This window comes from Wyeomyia smithii, chromosome 3 (assembly GCF_029784165.1).
Source record: "Wyeomyia smithii strain HCP4-BCI-WySm-NY-G18 chromosome 3, ASM2978416v1, whole genome shotgun sequence".
NCBI lineage: Eukaryota > Metazoa > Arthropoda > Insecta > Diptera > Culicidae > Wyeomyia > Wyeomyia smithii.
Genome location: NC_073696.1, coordinates 14,174,924 through 14,196,109, shown reverse-complemented (window position 1 = coordinate 14,196,109; position 21,186 = coordinate 14,174,924). Strand labels below are relative to the sequence as shown.

At 39.3% G+C, this 21,186-nt stretch overlaps 4 protein-coding genes and 1 long non-coding RNA gene across 9 annotated transcripts; 2 read left to right on the top strand and 3 right to left on the bottom strand.

Moving 5' to 3' along the window:
- Window positions 1-680: 680 nt before the first annotated feature.
- LOC129727582 (mediator of RNA polymerase II transcription subunit 15) lies at window positions 681-3,391 on the bottom strand. Its single transcript, XM_055685553.1, has 3 exons — window positions 3,196-3,391; window positions 2,999-3,138; window positions 681-2,947 (listed from the first exon to the last, which is right to left on the bottom strand). The coding sequence occupies exons 1-3, from the start codon at window positions 3,252-3,254 to the stop codon at window positions 798-800; spliced, it is 2,349 nt and encodes a 782-aa protein (XP_055541528.1). The 5' UTR covers window positions 3,255-3,391; the 3' UTR covers window positions 681-797.
- Window positions 3,392-5,359: 1,968 nt separating this feature from the next.
- Window positions 5,360-6,347, top strand: LOC129731639 (uncharacterized). Its single transcript, XR_008729051.1, has 3 exons — window positions 5,360-5,510; window positions 5,824-5,955; window positions 6,059-6,347. It is a non-coding gene; the product is annotated as an uncharacterized LOC129731639 (long non-coding RNA).
- Window positions 5,715-7,016, bottom strand: LOC129731638 (uncharacterized). The gene is made up of 2 exons (XM_055691780.1): window positions 6,746-7,016; window positions 5,715-6,679 (listed from the first exon to the last, which is right to left on the bottom strand). The coding sequence occupies exons 1-2, from the start codon at window positions 6,866-6,868 to the stop codon at window positions 6,050-6,052; spliced, it is 753 nt and encodes a 250-aa protein (XP_055547755.1). The 5' UTR covers window positions 6,869-7,016; the 3' UTR covers window positions 5,715-6,049.
- Window positions 7,017-7,476: 460 nt separating this feature from the next.
- Window positions 7,477-9,766, bottom strand: LOC129731637 (uncharacterized). 4 transcript variants are annotated; one of them, XR_008729049.1, is made up of 5 exons: window positions 9,532-9,766; window positions 8,004-9,411; window positions 7,780-7,936; window positions 7,627-7,711; window positions 7,511-7,574 (listed from the first exon to the last, which is right to left on the bottom strand). XR_008729049.1 is itself a non-coding variant. In XM_055691779.1 (3 exons), the coding sequence occupies exons 1-3, from the start codon at window positions 9,670-9,672 to the stop codon at window positions 7,833-7,835; spliced, it is 1,653 nt and encodes a 550-aa protein (XP_055547754.1). In that variant the 5' UTR covers window positions 9,673-9,766; the 3' UTR covers window positions 7,770-7,832. The 4 variants fall into 4 exon arrangements, 1 of the variants encoding a protein (XP_055547754.1); XR_008729048.1 differs by having other exon boundaries at window positions 7,477-7,711; XR_008729050.1 differs by having other exon boundaries at window positions 7,477-7,711; window positions 8,013-9,411.
- Window positions 9,767-14,643: 4,877 nt separating this feature from the next.
- LOC129727595 (zinc finger protein 729-like) lies at window positions 14,644-18,387 on the top strand. Of its 2 annotated transcripts, none has more exons than XM_055685573.1 (5): window positions 14,644-14,871; window positions 15,177-15,896; window positions 15,961-16,834; window positions 16,895-17,325; window positions 17,399-18,387. In XM_055685573.1, exons 1-5 carry the CDS (start codon window positions 14,749-14,751, stop codon window positions 18,320-18,322), a joined length of 3,072 nt encoding a protein of 1,023 aa, XP_055541548.1. In that variant the 5' UTR covers window positions 14,644-14,748; the 3' UTR covers window positions 18,323-18,387. The 2 variants fall into 2 exon arrangements, with proteins under 2 accessions (XP_055541548.1, XP_055541547.1); XM_055685572.1 differs by having other exon boundaries at window positions 16,892-17,325.
- The last annotated feature ends 2,799 nt before the right edge of the window (window positions 18,388-21,186 follow it).

The following is a 21,186-nucleotide window of genomic DNA, read 5'->3' as shown; positions in this document are numbered from 1 at the left end:
CCTTGTATTGCTTTTTAACACCATTCCATTAATGAGCGTGTTAAAGAACGTGATAATCCAAGATAATACCTATATAGAAAGAAAGTTTCGTGCGAAATAATGCAACGCTGAGCATGTAGCCGCTTTGAGCTGGAACGAGACGCGAAAACGTGCATAGCAAAACACACAAAATAAAACTGAGTGGTCCGAAAAACCAGTAAAAACATAACGGGCCTTTGCGCATGATGCACGGGAAATGTATAGAAGGAAGAAAAAACTGAATCATATGGCAGGATCGCGCAGCGCACGCAACTATAGGTGCGCATGAGAATGAAGAGCGCAAAAAGAATGTGCCAAACGACCTTCTTATTTTTTTCTTGATTTAGCTCGTAAACAAATCAGAAGAACAGTAACTTAATTTTATAAGTCATCTTGGTCCAGCTAACGGGGCTCTCGGCGATACAAATCTTCAGCGAAACAAATCACCAAGGACAGAAATCTATTCGCTACTCAAAGCCATACGATTTTGATAATGACAGAGAGTCACTTTCGCCTTACCAAATATGGTAGTTTAGTTCAGAAATGTGTAATATCGTTCACCCGATGCCTTGACCAATTTCATACGGATCCATATTAGCACTAGAACCATAACTGTGGAAATGTTCTTTTTGCTCTATCTAGCATACTCTTATTATACTGCCGCTTACTCAAAATTTATTTCTTCAAGTTCACTAGTTAATTGCGTATCCGCAATGTAGAAAATCAAATCAGAACATCAAAGTAAAAAACTCAAAAAAGCAATCACTTACCCCTAGCCGTTACATACCGAGCAGAACACTGGTGGCGCTGGGGGCCACCAGGCTGGGATTGGGAGCGCAAGCCTGGCGAACCGACATTTCCCAGGCGTCCAGCAGATGCGACAGCGAGAACATTTCCGGCAGCTTACAGATTCTGGCCAGAAAAGACTTCTGCACCTGAATCAGAAACGGAGTTGCATTGTACTCCTGCTCGATTAGAGTGCAGCTAGGCGAAATGAATGGGTAATCCTCCGGAATGGTAACGGCAACCGGCGGAACACACGGAAGGTGTTTGTCATCCAACCAACAAATAAGCTTTATGGTTTTGGTACCTCCAACGGCGCACTGATCCAGGGAGACCTTGAATTTTTGATCCAAACGGGCTATTTCTCCTTGCAATATGTGCGGAATTTCCTGTGAACCGCTGGAACTTGAACCCATCGACTCTTCGATCGCTAGCCGTGGTTGTTTAGCGGGAGTCGGTAAATTTTTGATGTCGGGACCGAACAAAGCCTCTAGACAAGGCCGGAATGTCCGTTGAAGTGTATGGTTTCCAAGAGAACTTTGCAGATTGGCAGAGACGGCTTCAACGAGCGGATTGTTAAGTGATGTTTCACGCATCGAGCCGAGCTGGCTGGTAAGAGCCGCTTCACACTTGTATAGCGTTTCCAGTGGAATGCGCCGGGTCGGATTGCAAAGGATTTCAAGTAATCGTTTTAATTTACCAATCTTATCAACGTCGTCATTTTCCATTCTTGCAATCATACGCTTAAGTGGTTCTATGTACTTTGTCAATGAGCGATACTTTTCTCTGTACAACTGTTCTTCCTGAGGATTTAAGGGACTTGGAGCGGCTCCTCCTGGTTGACCAGGTGTATTCAAATTAGAACCGGGAGATTGTCCAATGTTTCTAGGAGGAACGCTTCCCATTTGTGGGCTAGGAGAAGGAATCAATGCCGGACTTGGAATCATTTGCCCTGGATGTGATTGTGGTCCCATGGAGCCTGGCCCAACTGGCGACGGTACTGATGGAGACGGTGATTGACGTAAAAATTGGTTTGGTGTAACACTTCGCACCGCTCCACCAGGATAAACCTGACCACCGCTCATCATATCCTGGGGTTTCCGTATCATAGAATTAGCGCCAATAGGAACAAAGTTTGCTTGCGAACCGCCCATTTGGTTTCCGGGAATATTTCCCCCAGGACCCATACCTGCAGCGTTTATCTGCCCGGAACCAACATTGGGCACACCTTGTCCCGACTGTTGCTGATTACCTTGTTGTTGTAAATTACCGGGTCCCATATTTCCCATACCCGCTTGCGCTTGTTGCTGAGCAACTGTCTGTTGCTGTATCTGGGACATGTTTCCTCCAGGTCCTCCCACACCTGGATTCATTTGATTCATCTGTCCTGCTGCCATATTCATTTGTTGTTGATTGGGATTCATTCCTGGCGGCATTTGTTGTCGAATAACTTGATTTGGTCCAACGCCCATATTATCCATAGGACTATTACCACTCATTTGACCAGGTCCTTGATTCATACCAGCGGAATTCAATTGTTGGTTCATAGTATTCTGGTTCATCTGTGCGCCAGGGTTCATTTGCATTCCTCCCATCGCACCCATTGGATTCATCTGATTGGAACCACCCGGACCGGTTCCCTGTTGCTGTCCGGGTTGCTGCTGGTTCTGTTGTTGCCCCTGCTGCATACCAGTTCCACCCATCTGATTTTGCATTTGCATTGGATTCATTTGGCCCATTTGTCCCTGGTTGCCAATACCGACAATTTTTCCTCCACTCATACCACCAGGGCCCATGACGCCAACCATCTGATTCGGCATTCCAGGCTGGCCTGACATCATGCCGCCCATTTGATTAGGTCCTCCCATGCCTACACGGCTGGCTCCTTGCATTCCAGCCATACCACCCGTCATTGGCATCTGCGGACGGTTCAATGTCTGTAGCAGGTTGGATGCATTGCCAGCACCCATTTGCCCTCCCATGGGACCACCCGGCCCCATTTGTCCACCCATCATTTGCGGTCGTGTACCTTGAGATGCCAGCGTTTGCAGAGCGTTAATAGGATCAGGCATTCCACCCTGTTGACCAGGATTACCACCATCTTGATTTGAGCCGGCCACATTCTGCTGATTTTTGTTTTTGGAATCTTGAACGACGCAAATTAGCCATTGGAAAAAAGTATGCCAAATAAACTTACTCATTTCACGAACGTGAAGTATCAATCGAGCCACGTAGCCAAGATATTCGTCCTTGTTGCGAGCTTTAGTAAAAACATGATTCTCCATTTCGAGCCCATTTTTGCTGGATGTCAACCCGGATTGCTGGATAGCTTCATTACTGGAAATTGAATGCTTGAAAATTGCTAGCTAGCTAAGCTGACAAAAATAATCTTACATTTTGTTGACAACACTTTGTCGAAAGCTCGGTGTTTTCCAAGAATTATCATCCGCCATAATTCAAGCGTTACACTTTCGTTAGGTGATAGTACGAGTGATTGTTATATAATCGAATATTTTGAACTATCTGCTGGAACATTCAAACGCTGTTCAGAAAATCCAGGTGTGAAAAGTGAAAACTGACAACTCGCGAGCATGAACACTGTGTAACCCCGCATATGGGTTACAAGCACGTACACGGAAAAGTGTAAGGTAACGAAAACTTAGTAATAATAACTCAATTGTTGTTTTGCGTTGAAGCTAGGATGATAGCTTAGATTATTGAAACATTGATATCCAACTCAACCAACAATACGGGCAACAAAAATGTGGCGCCCCTCCTAGTATGATGGCGGTTGGGTGAACTACATTTTATGGGCACACATAGAAAAATGTTAAGGTAATTGCTATCTTTTTAGGCTTGGTCAGATTTGTGCGGTGTTTTTAACAGACTAATCTATATGGTCTAGAAAATAACAATTATTAATTACAACAGGACTATAATAAATGTCAATGTATGAGATGACCATGATATGAATTATTTATTTTGAAGATAGTAAGACTAATCGTTCATAGTCGTTTCAACAATATGTTTTTAAGCATAACCAAAGATGACTAGTACACAATACGTTACTCTTGCAGTATGCAGCGGACACGAGTTTCGCTGCGCGTGAACGAAAATTGAACTATTTTGTGTACTGTTAATTTGATGATGACAAGGTGGTGAAAGGTGAAGCATGTTTTTCAATATCATTGTATGGTCCTGTCATCTAATTTTCAATATCCTTATACGGTATTGCCACCTTGTTTTCGTTTTCATCTAGCGGATTGAGCATGATAAATTGATTTTGCTAATAATCACAGTTTTAAGGTCATCAGATGGCACCGTTATAAAGGTGTTGCGAGCAAAATGTATGAAGTCAGGTATCTTGCTCTAGTCATCATTAGCATAACTCATTTGTTGTTTGTACCAATTTTAATAGTCGATTGAGAACCACTATACAGCTTTAATCCCTTTGCGGAACTGATTGGGTTAATAATTCTGCCTCAGCCGTCAAATAATGCTGTAGAATGTTCTCCTATTCGGTTTTGTAGCTTCCGTTGCAGATTATTGTTTGTGATCTCATTCATTATCAATTTCATTATTTTTTGCTTGAATATTTAAATCGATTTATTAATATTTGCAAAGAACTGAGAGAATCAAATTTGGAAATTTTCACTCATCCTTTTAAATTCTATTTAAAAACGATGCAATATATATTTTGGTGAATACCGCTAAACGCTATTTTCAACTAAGGTTTTACATTACTGCGTTGAAAATCGTTGTTATATACGTCTCCTAATATCCTCAAAATTCACTTACAACGAGTAGCAAAGCATAGCATAACTTATTTCGTCAATATTCACGAACGTCAAGTACAACATAAACAATGTTAAAATAATTTAAGTGAAAGTGAAGCTCTTTTTTCTTTTTGTCACCTCCGACAATTCGATGAGAGTATCTATGATATTTTTACATTTTGTGACTCATGCTAATTTGTAAAATTACGCGAGGTTTCTTTGCAGTTTTGTTGTAATAAATTGAAATTACAAATCATCTAGATTATATTGTAAAGTCGAGTGAAAACCGCCGTACAAATCTGATTGAAAGTAACATGATGTTTTTCTGGGTGTGAGAATCTGGTCAAGCTCACCACTAAAATGATAAGGAGCACCATAATATTTTTCCGAGTGGATATGATTTAGTTCACCCAACGGCCTACAGATGGCAAGTTCAGAGTGTTGCCTTAAGATTATATGCAGCGAAGCCCAACTTGGATATCTATGTCTCTTTAGTCTATGATGATAGTCACCGCGTCTAGATTAATGCTCACAACCGAATGTAAAACAATATAGATTATCTGGTTGACCGTAAGAAATCGACTAAAGTCTGTATTACACTCTTTGTCCAATGGTCAAATATTTGACCTTCTGACATAATGGTCAAATTTATTTGAAATCATGGTTGTTGTTTGCCCGTGTTTGCCCCATGTTAAAATTGGAGAGTGACAAATAATTATCTTTGACCAAATTTTTATCTGTCATAAAGTGACAAATATTTGACGCTCGGTCAAAGAGTGTACTGCAGGCTTAATGTTTTCACAAATCAACAAATGACTTGTAAAACTAATTTTGGAGTTTTTCAATACCATTTTGCAAAAGGAAATGAAATTCAACATCAATTGTTACTTATTACAATTATTACTATTGACTGAAGCAACTAATTAAATGCAGGTACCTTGGATTGCATATGTTGGCTTACTTGAACAAAGTAGTTTAAGATGTTGAAACTTTAATCAATATCATCAAACAAATAGTACTTTACAACTGATTACAATTCGAAAACGAAATATTTTGCTGTGGTGAACTGATAAAAAAGTAATGTATCAGTAACGAAAACGGTTTCTATCGGATAGCAGAATAAAATAAATTCATGTGTTGCTTTTGGAGATTTTATTTGATTTTAGACTTTTTGATATCGTATTCTGCAGTTTATTTACACATTCAGACTTTGGAAATTCTAATAAATTTCATTTTTATTCATTAGGCTTTTTGGTGTGTGGATACTTTTTCAGTGAAGGGTCCTGATTGGAGCTATTCCGTATTCGGCAATGTATTTCCAAAGACCAGTACATGCACATTTCTTTTGGAAATACTGTCGTTATATCCATTGTGACGGGTGAGTTTTGTTCAGTACAAATATTAGGGACACTCGTTCAAAACCCAGAAGGTAGGAATCAGTCCTGACTCGATTTCTTCACTAGCAGCCTTTTTTATTTCAGCCCTAATCCTATCCCGCTGAACGCTGTCGAGTCCTGGTTCGCTACATGCTGATGCAGGTGCTGCTGCTGCAAAATTTCTACTTCACGAAATTTGGCACGTTTCATAGCTTGCCTTATTCGATCCCGTTCCCGTTGGACACGTATTTCTTCGTCACTCCGGTTGGCACGGCGCTTAGCCTGTCTCACTCGGGCGCGTTCCCGTTCGCGTTCTCTTTGGTCTACGGTCATTTTAGCACGTCGTTTCGCGGTCGATAATCGTTGTCGTTCACGATGCGAGCGAGCCTCCGTAATCCAGTCTTTGTTGTTGATCTTGCGAATGTTGCCGTCTATTGCAGGTAACATATCAAACGTACTGGAATATTCTGCGGGAGCAGAGAGCGCTTCCTGCTCTAATTCAAGCTTTATGGCAACTGAATTGTTTTTGTGGTACACATTAGTAGCTTCATGGGGATTACATGTTGGAGTTAAAATTTGCTCCTGTTCTGGCTGAGGGGGATGAGGAAATAGCTTTGTAAACATTTCCTCTGATTCATGACATAATTGTATGAAAGCGTATGTTTCGTCTAATCGAATAACGCAAGAATCGCAAAGAAACTGTGGTAATCTTGGATCCTTTGTTAACTGGAGTGAAAAAGCTACTTTTAGAATCATGTTAACACTCTTTCGTAGAATATAAATTATCATTACCATTATATGAGTACATTCGAATATTAATTCTTGCAGTTTCATACCATGCCTTATTGATGAACCGGTGATTGGATTAGGATGAGAGAGAATTTGTATTCGACACAAACGACAAAACACCGACATTTTAATTAAATCGTGAGCGAAAGATAACACTAAATTTTGCAATAACTTTCAATGTTTATATGAATTAACTTATTTACATGCTATGCGCTTTCTGTTGTGATTATTTTTTCTTCTTTATTAAACGGCTGCGTACTGATTGTTGTGTCTGTGCATGTTTAACCCTTATACGTGCGACAGATTTACCATGCCTTTTGATGTTTTAATTAAATAAAAAAATAAAACATTAAACGCATTTTTAATCAAAATTGTTGCATTGCAATTGCGAAACTGCTTATTTTTCCGGTAATAAATATGCTAATCTTATGGTATCTAGAGTACTCTAAGAAGCAAAAAAGCCAAACATGAAGTAGGGTAAGGAACGGCTTAAGCAGTAGCGCCTATTTTAATCAGTCGAAGAAAACAGGCCTCAAACTCCTGCATTTTGATCAATATCGACAATTTCAATGATGGAAACGAAAACTTTGATTGTCTAGCTGCCTTACGAATATAAGTAATACCGTTAATCACAAAGAAATCTGTGAACAATTGCAATTGAAACAAATCGACCTATATTGCAGCCATTCAGGAGCCACTTTGGGTGCTGAAAAAAAACGCCTGCAAAACAGATGGAAACTGCTTAAAATAGGTTCGGGGTGATTGGAATAGTGTCCCTCGATTCGTAACTTTGATCGACGATTGTCAAAGTTTGCTAACTTAGTTTTACAATCTGAAAACAAGTTCTGATAGAGAAAACGATAGCGAACAGATTGATATACTACTGTTTGAGTTTCACCCAACACATTTCGAGTATTTCGTCTGAATACACAGGCGGTTCCTGAAGCTGCTTAAAATATGTTCCTTACCCTAGATATAATACAAGAAGATGTTCTAACAAATTCGACTGCTGCTGTTCAAAAAGCCATTTATCATACTTAGAACAATCTGTTTTATTTTTTCATGATCCGTATTTCAACGTAAAGTCTGTTCAATAGATAAAATCGTCACTAAGCTTCGAAACACCAAAATTCTTTCTCCTCTGTCGAGTACTTCGAGGTGCAGGGGGGCTCTCATCCACTAATGCTGACGCGACTAGAAATAAAAAAAAAGTATCTTTACAAATACTGTAAAAACCAATTATCTAGCACAACAGTTCTACCCTGTTTACCGATAGGTTGTTGAGGTTTACTTCGTCTGGAATGGTTTCTCGGACCACTGTGCTTAGGTCTTTTCGCATTCGATGCATCATCAACGCTGAGTGGTTTGTCACTAATGCTTTCTTTCGCTGGCACAAGTTCCAGAGGATCTGCTTCGTCTGGTGTTTCAATAGTGCATTCCATTTCTTTTATGTCAATTGGAGTAATTACTGCTTTCCGTTTTAAGCGCGCCGAAAACTTCTTTTCGTTTGAAGTAATGGAACTTAGCATTTCATCTTCCACGGAAGAAATTTTCCTGTCATGGCTTTTCAGATGTAAGTTAATTGACATAACCGTTACAGTGTAGAAATTACATTCGTGGCAACTGAATCCAATTTGGAACTCTTCGTTCGACTTTCGAGCACTTTGGAGAGAAGTGAAGTTTTTGAAAGGTAATTGACATTCGATACATTTGGCACGGATGCCTTCTACTGTGTAAGTCATTCGACATGCAGAACACTTAAAACTGAAAATTTTTGACACAGAAAAACGTCCCTTATCGTTCAGCTTCTCTGAGTCGCTAGGGATGAGAAAACTCTCAGATGCAATAAGTTGCCATTTTCCGGATGACTTGCCAGGCAGTTTTACTTCAACAGAAGTTTTTTTAATCGCTTCAGGTTTTTGCTTTGCTTTTACAAGTTCTTTCAGCTCGGACGAGGACAAGAAGTATAGTTTCTGCGACGACTTCTGATTGGTCCCGTCATTCACCTGCGAAGTTTTCTTATTATCAAAATGTGGAAGACTCTTATTAGCGGGGGGGTCATTATTTCCGAAAACATTAGCTTTGGACTTTGCTATTGATTTTCCCTCATGTTTAGTTTTGATAGCAGCGCTCGCTGGTAATTTACTTATTGGGCTTATTGTAAGTTGAATTGATGTTCTCATTTGAGCTTTATCGAGACTCAGAAAAGCATCTTTGGAACATAAATCTTTGATTTCAGAATCCTGTTGCCGTACACCTTCATTATCAACTTCATAGTTAAGCGACGGTGTAAACTGTTTATGCAATGTTTGATTAGTTTGCCGACAAAGGGTTCGAAAATTAAATCCAGTGTTTAGATCATTCAGGCAGAGATCACAAATGTAGCGAGGAAAGTTATCTGTTTCGACTATCTCAATACCTGCCAACTGCTGTATCATTTCACCAATGCTAAGTATAGAGTCTACGAAAATTTCAGTGAGCAATGTAAGTTCTTCGACATCGTCTTTCAAGCACAGTCGACATCGATGATAGCTATCTTCGTTCTCAGCGTGCAATCTCTTGAAGCGTCCCCATGATTGACGACAGCGTTTCCAAAATGCATAGGCAACCTCTAGGTTCTCCATGCACATATCACACATTAACTGTGGTAGTTGGTCCAATGTAGAAATCTAAAATTCAGTTAATCTCATAATTTTATGAAATAAAATGCTTTATTCCACTGAAACTAGCGTTTTGCATGAGTGAACTATCACCAATTTTTTCCTATATTTTTAATTTAATAATCTTACCGGAATACCAGTACTGGCAAGAACCATGTGTGCTAGCAGCATCCTCTGAGTAGCAGAAACACAGAATAGGGACATAAGTTCCTCAACATCCGTTCGCAAACAGATGCGACAGCGAAGATCGCTTTCTACTGAATTCGTCATAATTACTTCTCGTAACAAAAAACTTTCGAAAAAATGCGAGGAATTATGCTACACTGATCCTATGCAACGATAGCAACTATTAAAAGTACAGGTAAGTGAACGAATCAAAAAAAAATGTAAACAAAGAATGCAGCCAGAGGATGTCTAACCCGCTCGTCCCGCTTATATAGTGAACATGGTTGCCAGCTGTTATGGAAGTTTAATAAAGTTGGATAATCTTTATAGCAATAATCTGATGGTTAATTCAAATGACAAAAGCAATTTTTCAGAGTTCTGTGCTTTGCCAAACAGTTGCAGTAAACTTGGCGAAAAACTTGATCCAATGATTTTTTGTTAAAAAGCCTGGGAGAAATCTGGATCATTGCCAAAAATCAGAAAGGTATTTAAGTTTTTTAAGTTCGTTTGATTATCTTGATTTCAGTTTCGACAAAATACAGATTCATCTGACATAATAGATCATTGCAAACAAGAAATAACCTCACTTTTTTGACATTTCCCACGGGTTTGTTCTCAAGGTGTTAGATTTTTTTCCATTCGCCGTTTAGTGATAGGAGTGAAAATAAATGATACGAGCACAGAGAACATACTAACAGGCGACGAACGAACGGTCTGGAAAAAGTGTGTAAAATTTTGCATGTGTGCCATGAATTATCCTCCAAATAATACCCCTCGTTATGCTAAATGGCAAAATAAAGTGTGATGTCGCTACCGTCGCTAAACAGACTGTATTTTCATCAGTGTATGTACTTTTAACTCCCGTTGGTACTGACGTTAAAATATATTGGCTATGCCGTTCGCTCTACGGCGACGGTAGCGACATCACATCTTAGTTTACCACTCAGCATGACGGGGGTGTAATTCGGAGAGTATATTTTTGCGTGCGCAATCTGTTTTACACACTTTTTATCGTTTGTTTGTTAGTCTGTTCTCTGTGATACGAGTACGGAAAAGATCGAAAAACTCTCCGCCTATGGTCGAAACACAATTTTTAACAAAACACTTTTCACCTAGGGAACCTATATATTAGAGAAATGACAAGACACTCACCGTTAAGGCAACTGTCAACATCAAAACGGATAACGGCAATGCAAAATTATACAGATCGCCCGTTTTGATGTTGACAGTTGCCTTAACGGTGAGTGTCTCGGCGTCTCTCTGGTGTATAGGCTAACTATTTTCACCCGAGCCGAAAAATTTACAAGTCCTTGTAAACAAACCCGCGACAACTGTCAAATCTCTTTCTTCTTCTTTTTTTGTGACGTCACCGTGCAATGATCTATGGCAACATAAGGCAATCCACGAGACAGCTGCGATCAGCTGATTTCAGTCTGATTTTAACTTATGACAGCTTTATGTATGTTCGATCGGTCGCAACTTGGATGCAATCCGGATCCAGCAGCGTGAAAAACAAATGTTATCCGATCGGTAGCTCTAGTATCGCGAGTGCCAATCCAAAATACAACAATAAAAAATCACTTTTGATATTATTGCCCATATTAAAAGATTTCGATTTTGATCGTGTTTTGGTTTTGCAGCTTGAAAAACAGAAACAATAACAAGCGTACAAGCAGTGAAACGTCACCCGTGGATTGCCTTAAGGCTCTAAAGCCTGTATTACACTCTTTGACAAAGCGTCAAATATTTGTCACTTTTTGACAGATAAAAAATTGGTCAAAGATAATTGTTTGTCACTCTCCAATTTTAACATGGGGCAAACACGGGCAAACAACAACCATGATGTCAAATAAATTTGACCATTATGTCAGAAGGTCAAATATTTGACCATTAGACAAAGAGTGTAATACAGGGGTGACATAAGGCAATCCACGGGTGACGTTTTTTTGCTTGTACGTTTGTTATTGTTGCTGTTTTTCAAGCTGCAAAATCAAAACACGACAAAACCCGAAATCTTTTAATGTCGGCAATAATATCAAAAGTGATTTTATATTGTTGTATTTAGGATTGGCACCCGCGATACTAGAGCTACCGATCGGATAACACTTGTTTTTTCACGCTTCTGGATCCGGATTGCATCCAAGTTGAGACCGATCCGAGGACCGATCGAACGGATCGAACATACATAAAGCTGTCATAAGTTGAAAACAGACTGAAATCGCAACTGTCTCGAGGATTGCCTTATTGCGCATTTCGCTTCGAGTAACTCGAATCGATAGAAATCAAACTCGTTTCGAGGTGGAGTTGGTATTGCGTATTATTTTCGACACCCCAATTTTATTGCAGTCTATTTCGAGCAAACATTGACTCGAAAATAAATGTCAGATTTGGCTAGGGGCTGGACAACTTTATTTTCATGAAAAATATTTCGGGAATATTATACGATATCGGCTGATAAATTTTGATATTTATCGTTTATCCTACACATTGACATCACACCGACGTTTAATAATGCAACAATAAATACTTTGTAATAGCTAATATTGGAAATATTCCACCATATATCAATAGTGTCTTGCCCCTAGAGATTGGTATTTTTCACGTTTATAATAAGATGTATCCTTAAAACAAAATATTAATCTTTGAATGTTTTTCTACGATTCTTCTAGTGACGAAAATGGTTATAGGAATATACAAAGACGAAGACAATAAGATATGAGTATTAGGCTTACATTAAAATGAAAAAAAGTTAGTTATTTTCTGATGCAAAAGGATTTTTTTCCATGGTTTCGTCAACGTTTCAAGATAAGGCGGAGAGCACTCAAACCTATTTTAAGTACAATATTTCCCTCCAAACTGCACTAGTACAATTCCTGCTCCGATAAAGTTAGCCCCTACTTTGAATCTACTCACTAGTGCATCCTACCAAATTAATATTTTTCCGCTCCACAGATGTTTAGTGAAATTATTCATGTTTTAGTCAACAAACTTAGGTACAAACGAATGCCTTAAACCTATTGAGCATTTTTTATCACTTTCGAGCTAAAAAATGCTCGATCAAACCATTACTTAATGCCAGTTTTGCTCGAAGATCAACTGCAATAATACGCCATCTACGCGTTCCGAGCTCGAATCGAAATCGGCAATGTCAAATGTGGTCGAAACGAACAAAAATCAGTCGAAACGAAATGCGCGATGCCACCCCAGGCTATATTGGTGGTACATGTCATTGAAATACGAGGGATCATTCAACCAGAGTCTATGTTTATAATAAGAGTCCCGCAAAGATGAAACCAAAGGAACCAAATCAGTTTCAAACGAGGGTACCAATCGAGCAATGTAAACAAACAAGGTGATAATGTTAGGAGTGGATGAAAAATGTTGTAATTGAGCGTAATAAAGAATATGTGTTTTTCCGAAGTTTTACTTACACATTTTAATCCAACATTAAACCTGTACACTGGTTCAGTTAAACTTAACAAAACATCACCGGTGTAATCTTTCAAAACTGTGTACCTTGTGAAGAATTTCAAAAAATGATATTCGCTTAGGGGTCATCCACATACCACGTGGACAGATTTTTAACGATTTTGACCCCCCCTCCCCCTCCGTGGACAACTGTCCATATAAATTCTAAAAAAATGGAAGGACCGTGGACATTAGCCAACCCCCCCCCCCAAAGCTCTCCACGTGGTATGTGGATGGCCCCTTATGAATGGTGAAAAACAGAACTGTATAGTTCTTGGCAACAAACGGCACAAAAACTGTGTTGCCGGAACGACAGATTTTCTCTTCGCGCGACTCTATATACACATAGACTCTCCATTCAACAAACTATTTTCATTACAAGGGGGCTTCCAATCTCCTTAACCCGTCGAAGAAATAACAGCTAACAACTCTGATGTAGAAATGATACACATACATTATATACTATCACATACGTAAGACATACATAGCATGGACGAAAAAATCTTTCAAAAGTTTTGGTTCAGCGAAGAAGTAGAAGACTGCGCCCAGCTCTATAAAAAACTCTTGTTTGGGTAGTTTAGGTGAACGGTGTACCTGTGCCAAGTTCCCGGTGCTTAATTATCCAAAATGGTAGAAAAAGTTTCGAGATGAAATTTCCTGATATTTTCTGAAATATAATACTTTTCTCCCTGATATTTTTCAGCATTTAGTACAAAAAAGTGCAACGTAAATGAACGCAACTCTCAAATCCCAGTGAAAATAAAATCGATTCTAACAGTAGAAGTCCCGCATTAGCCATTTATCTGGAAAAATCCGTTTAGCGCTGAGGAGTCGTTTAAATGAAAAATCGCGTCTCGCTTGAAAAATTTTCCCTGACTGTTCTTAAATTTTACCTTACATTCCGAGTTACATTTCCTGATTTCCCTGATCGAAAAATAAATTCCCTGGCATTCCCTGGTTTTATGGTTTTTCATGGTTTTCGCCACCCTGATATTATCATTATTTTTTGAATTAGCATATACACAACCTAGCTAACACCTAAAACTAGTACAAAAATCATGTTTTATGTAAAAATATTATTCAGTCGCCGCACTGAGGGACGACAAGTGTAATGTACAGACGGTGTTATGAATAGATACGCAAAAAGTGAGGTCGAAAACTCCAAGTGAACCGTCAAATCGAGGCTCCAAGTGTGCAAAGTAAACAAACTCAGGAGTGTTACTTTTCGCACAGTGTATTGTAATCAGTATAATTGTTGTGAACCACGTGCAATTATGGTTTGAACGGAAAATGTGTTTGTTATGCTTGTATTATGAGTGATGCATTGAAAATTAAAAAAATGTATAAACAAGCTTTGAAACTCAGTTATATATCCTTACAAAGTTTCGGAATTTCATTACACTTTCTAGTGCGTATGAAAAGTCATGCGAAATTAAATGTGGTTGCCAGAATTGTTTGGAATAGAATATTAGCAAAGGGTTGCCATATTTACTGCTTTTCTCTTTGCGTATCTCTTTATAACACAGTCTCTAGTGTAATGTAGTATTATTGTAATTTGTATCTTGTTGGACCCCCCAGTTCAAATAATAAAATTCGGTTGTCAAATTCGTACCTTGACTTAATTTGGTTCAGCTTCGATTTTTCGAGTGGGTTTGTTTTGTTCCTAGAAAAAAATTGAATAATTTATCAAACGTTCAGCAGTTTCTCGAACAAATGAGCCTACATTGTTGGATTTGTCGGCAGCAAGAAACCGACGGTTTGGTTTCTCTATCTCATCGTGATTCAACACAGCAGAAATCGGTTCACGTGTTGATTGAAACTGTTGTCGGGATTAAGGTATGTTGTGCATGATTACAGTATAAATGGCATTCTATTCATAGATTGAGTAACATTATCATCACCGTATCTAATGTTATCCAGCTTTATTCTTTTCGAAAAGTAAGTTTTGGTGTTGGTAAACTATTTTCTAGTATCAGAAACATGAGCACCACTCTAGCTTTTTGATAAGTAGGTTCATATTTTTTACCGGTAACAATTTTGTCTCATTGAAAAACCAATCTTTTGAGTAGAATAATATCACTACTGTTACACATGCAGTTCTTTCTAAATTACTTATCATTTTTTTTTACATTTTAAATCAGTTGAAGAATGACTATAAAATACAACGTCACATATGCAGTCAGTGCCTGGAAAAGTTTAATCAGACCTGCTCACTTTGGAAACAATATGAAAGTTTTCAAATAAAGCAAGGATCATCGAGAGAACCAGAAGGAGATTATATCTGCTGCAAATGTGCGAAGCAAGATGTCGAAGAGTTAATAGCTCTGGCTTGTGTTTGCGACTCCTGGAATCTGACCGTCAGTGATATGATTGAATTCCTGTCTGGTGTAGTTGTCGAACCGGACGCTAGTTTATCGCCGTACATATGCGATGTATGTCTACAAGAATTGAATATGGGTTGCACCTTCAAGCAGCAGTGCTTGGAAGCGGAGTTGTCGCTACATAATCAGGCGGTACGTGATTGGGATATGATGAAGTTCGAAAATGCCGATAGTGATGATTTAATCGTTGACTTATACGCCGCTGCTTTTCCGCGTTGGAATACGCGGACGCATTGCATTACGCACATCTACTGCATGATTTGTAGTTTGGAAACGCCAATCCACTTGTTCTCCAGAAAATGTAATGGATGCTGTTTAGAGTTTAAAAATTTTGATGAAATTGTCAATAAAGCAAATGAATCTCAAGAAATAACTGAACTTGAAATTGATTCGAATGTGACTATGGCAGAGCATGTCGATGGAAATGATTTTAAATCTGATTTCCTGATTAAAATTGAGCCTAACAGTATATCTGAGCAAGTACGTTCAACAGTAGTGGGCTTTGTTTTTATTTCGATTTAATCTGTGCTTACATTTATTGCAGGATTGTGCGGCTTTAATTATTGATAACGTGTATAACAAACCACATCCAGACATCGACAACTGCTTTGATATTCTTGAAGATTTGAGCGAGATTTATCAAAAAGTTCGTCGGAAAGGGCCGATGTGCTGCGGTTGTAAGATATTTTTCCTCTCGAAAGATGAACTGAGACAGCACCGCAAAATGCATCACGTGCAAATGGTACCGGGGACAGAACTTTGTTACATTTGTAAAATATGCACAAGAATATTTCGCACCAGGGGAACTCTCAGGCATCATGAGGCAATATCAGAACGTGACACATATTTTTACTGTAAAATCTGCAAACAACTGTTCGACGATGATGTCTGTTTAAATACGCACAAAGCAACAATACATGGAAATGAAAATGCCAATAGTATGGAAATCCTCAACAAGTTTCGAAGCAAAACGGTAATGCGTTACAGGTGTAAAATAAACGGATGCAAGAAGGTGGAAAAGTACGTCGACAAAATCGTTCATCATTACTCTATTGCACACAAGTTGCAGCTCGATGAATATGAAGTTGCTAAAGATCCAACTTTTAGGGTGAATATGAATTTAAATATTTGCAAAATTGGTAAATGCGGGTTTAAATCGAGAAGTTTACCATATACTGTTAAACACTGTTCAACACCTCACACAAATAAGCTCATTCCTCGTGAACGAATGGGCACTAACAAATCAAGATTTGAACCAGATGCACCTGATTTGAAACAATTTACCATTGTTGATAATATAGACAACAATCTAAGTGTTTTAACCACTGACAGTGAATTTTGCTGTGGTTGTTTTACTTTTCATCGAACAGCGGAGGATTTTCAACTGCATTTTTCGGCCGTGCATGATGATAACAAAGGTAACACTTACTGATTGATCGCGGTTAAGTTTTAATGTTCGATCTTTTTTTCTTTAGTAGGAAATTCCGATTTTGCATTCAAGTGTACCAGGTGCAATAGAAGATTCAAGGGCATTAGTGCTTACACGCAGCACATGTCTGCAGCCTCTAAAGGAGTTTATTATTACTGCAATCCTTGCAAGGAATTTCTTTGGGACTTGCGGGATATAAAACGTCATAAAATCACTTGCCCTCATCAAGACACTGCTGATGACGAGCTTAAATTCGAAACGATTCAGCGTATGACTCTTAATTGCTGTGGATGCAATGAACAGTTCGACACAGAAGAAGCAATCATGGAGCATCGAAAAAATATGCATCCTCCACCCGCACTTTACGGCCGTAGGAAGAGCATGTTGATTTGCGAGCTATGCAATAAACAGGTTCCCACAGCCAAAGACTTGACGAATCATCAAGCTCGGGCAGCTAATAAAAATGTCTACCGATGTAAAGTGAGTAACAACATTTTAGATGTTTCTAATATCAGTAATATTCAAGTGATGTTTCATTTTACTTTTTTTTTAGATTGGTGAGTGTGTTTTCGAAACCAGATCCTTGAAGCAAATTAAAAAGCATGTCTTCGGTCAGGCTCACCTGGATGCCAGTGGTATAAGCGTTTGTATCTACAATCCGAACCCGATAGAATATGAATGTTGTGTTGGAACGTGTACGTTCACAAGTAGGTCCTATGACGACATAGTCGGGCATGTAATAGACAGCCATAACAACGCAAAATCATTTAACGCTATACAATATCAAGGCCGTAACTTATTCTGCGAGGCTTGTAATAAAGGATATGATAACTGGCACAAACTACTGAACCATAAAAATAAGAAACCGTCGTGTTGTTGTAAGTACTGTGGGAAAAATATAAAGAAATCAGAATTAGAGACGCATCTGGAAGAATGTCCTATGAGAGTTACAGTCGATTGTGACGTATGTTGTAAGCAATTTGAATCCCCGAGGCTTTTGAGAGTGCACAAGAAGAATATCCACAAACCTAATCCAGTGCCGAAAAAACTCACTGCCGGTAAGATTTGCAGTGTATGTGGATTGGTGTTCACGAATATTGTAGCTCACATGCTATCACACACCGATCAGCGACCATTCAAGTGCAGCCAGTGTCCGATGAGTTTCAGATCCAACTTGGCGCTCAGTAATCATAGTGGGGTCCATGCAACGGTGAAAGCCTACGCTTGTCGTCACGGATGTGGTAATCGCTATAGCCACGCAACTGATCGTTTCCGCCATGAGCGGGCGGTCCATCTGAACATTAAGCCACACACGTGCAGTATATGTTCGAAGTCCTTTGTACGGGATCGTGATCTGAGGTTACACAGTCGGATACATACTGGGCGGAAATTATATCCTTGCGATAAGTGTGACGAGAGCTTCGATAAGCTGAGCGAGCTACGGGAGCATAGGTGTAACGAAGAACATTTGATTTGATTCAATATTATCTTGGTAGTTCGTAGATTAATACGAATAAAACAAAAAAAATATTTTGAATACAATATGGCTTCGTGTTTATTTGTTTTATTTTCCTAGAATTTTCAGACATAGATGAATTATTTAGGCCGATACAAATATCATTTTCATTTTATGTCACCCCCCCCCCCCCTTCAAAAATGTTGAAAATTTGAAGGGGAAGAAAATAAAAGTTCATACCGTTTTGTTAATATTATTGACTTTTCGACAGCGTATATGCTTAATTTAGCAACAAACAAGTCCAGTTACAGTGAAAGTGTCATCAAAAGACAAGCCAAATGATTAATAATGATAATAATGTGGCATTTTTCAACACACTTTTGCATACAAGTTACAAACGTCGTAACCTGCACACAATTTTGTATGAAAGCTATTCCTTTTTTTTCTTCTGTGTTATTTTTTTTTGCCCTCCCCTAACTTTGCTAACTTTGATAACCGTGGACATAAAAACTTTTTAAAATTTTTATCCCTTGCTTGATTTTTTCAAACGACTGTTGGCATGTTGAGGACCAATGTAGATGGACGTCCTGATGCATTTGCCGAACGAACTTTGAATAAAAGTTGACAGCGCCCAGAAAGGAACGAAAGCTGGTGACATCGGTTTGGGCTGGCATCTTGGAAATTTCTTCAACTTTTGCTGGATCTGGGCGCAAACCATTGGTGTCGACGATATACCCCAGATATCTGATTTATCGTTGAAGAATGCTGCATTTCTCTTCCCGAAGATGGAACCCGTACTTTTCTAGCCTCTTGAAAAATGTCGTAAGACGTCGATGATGCTCCAACTCGGTTTCGCTGTATACCATAATGTCATCCAGGAATGATTCTACGCCGTCGAGGTCAGCTATCATGCTCTTCATCAGCTGTTGGAAAGCTCCAGGGGCAGACTTTACACCTGGTACAAATCTGTTGAAGCGGTAGAGTCCTCGATGGGTGTTGATTGTTAACAGCTGCTTCGACTCGTCATCTACTTCAACTTGAGGGTTCACATCCGTCAAGTCGATGATGCCGAAGAACTTGAAACCATTGAGCTTGGTGAAGATGTCATTCGGAACAGGTAATGGGTAGTTGTTTGGCTCTAGAGCAGCGTTCAGTTAAGTGGAATAGTCAGCGCAGATGCGTACTTTTCTGTGTTGGAGCGGCCCATAGAAGAATCTACCGGTGTGGTAACTCCTACTTGCTCCAGACGATCGATCTCGGCATCAACTTTCACTACAGCTGTGAATGTAACTGGACGCTTCAGCTTAAACGCGGGGCGTGCGTCTCACTTGACTCTCGTTTTTTTGCAAAGTCCATGCGACTCCTAGAATACGTTCGGAAACGCCGCCTTGTCTTGTTCGATCGGAGCATGAATGAAAATGGAACGTACTTGATTGCAGATCGCCGGAAGAAAAAGCAACCAAAGCTCGAAAAGTTCAATCCAGTCGAGATATCAACAAGTCGAACAAATAAGATTTGGATGTGCGGTTACATAGCAGGTGTCATCTTTAATGACTTCTCAGAGTGATGGGGCCAGGGGGGATCTATCTGTCAAAAATCGTTTAACCAACATATTCGGCAACATGGTGTTTGTTTTGGTTTTTGTTCCTTTTGGTCATGAAATTGATCGATGTGAAATATTATAGAATTGGAATGTTTTCCATCGAAACTCGAGAAACCGCGGAAAACTTTCATGAATGTTGTTTAGCTATTCACATTTTTCCCCCATTATTGTTCATAGTTACAAACATCATGGACCAACAAACGTCATGGACCAACAAACGTCATGGACCAGAGTTGATCTGCGATAACACACAGATATATGAAATTTGACAGCAGTGAATCCCCTCTGGATGGGGCAGCTTAGGGGCCATCCACATACCACGTGGACAGATTTTTAACGATTTTGACCCCCCCCCCCCCTCTCCCTCCGTGGGCCTATGCCAATATAAATTCTAAAAAAAAAGTGGAACGTGGACATTAGCTAACCCCCCCCCCAAACTGTCCACGTGGTATGTGAATGGCCCCTTAGTTATCCGATGAGAAGTGAAGGTCGAATTTTGACTGAACGCCGGTTTTGTTGTTTCTCCAAATCTGTCTTAATGTATAGGTTATGTCGGATGCTGTGTCGACACAATATCGCACGCTTAGCCTTGGGGCCAATAGCGGTCTCGATCAACTAGATTAGTTGAGAGAATTCGTTATCGATATTGTTTTTGGCACATTTTGCATGTGTAGGATAAGTACAACGATACACCGTGCCCCAGTGCTGAATGAAATGATTTTGAGCTGATTGTTTTTTCATCTTGAGTTGTGCACATCATGAAGTGCACAGTGCACACATCCTCTCAATACGTAATAAAATGTTGGTGCCTTGGTCACTCGGAGATGACAAATACAACAGTTGACTACATACAACTCTGAGAATAGAGTGATGCGCGTTGCTCCGTTGTAATTCTCTCTTCGTACGTGGCGCATCGTAGGAAAAAAACGATAGCAACAAGCAAAAGAATAATTGAGAGTCCCATAAATGTTGGTTGGATTGCATCTCGCATCGCAGTGACGCAGCAGCGATGATGCGGTGCGGTGATGATGGGAGGGAGAGTAAGTAGTTCGGAAGGTATGTTTTTCAGCAGGTTTCTATAGCAGCCAAACAGATACCAAAATGTGCTATGTTTGTTACCGAGAAATCATACGTTTGTTGTATTGCGTTGCGATTTCGTCAATGACATTACTCACTAGTTTTTGTTATGATTAGTGAATGGAATATTTTCCTCATACTAATTTGGGTAGTAACGTTATGGAAGAGTGAGAGGGGATGGAGTTTTGAAAATCTTTGAATAATG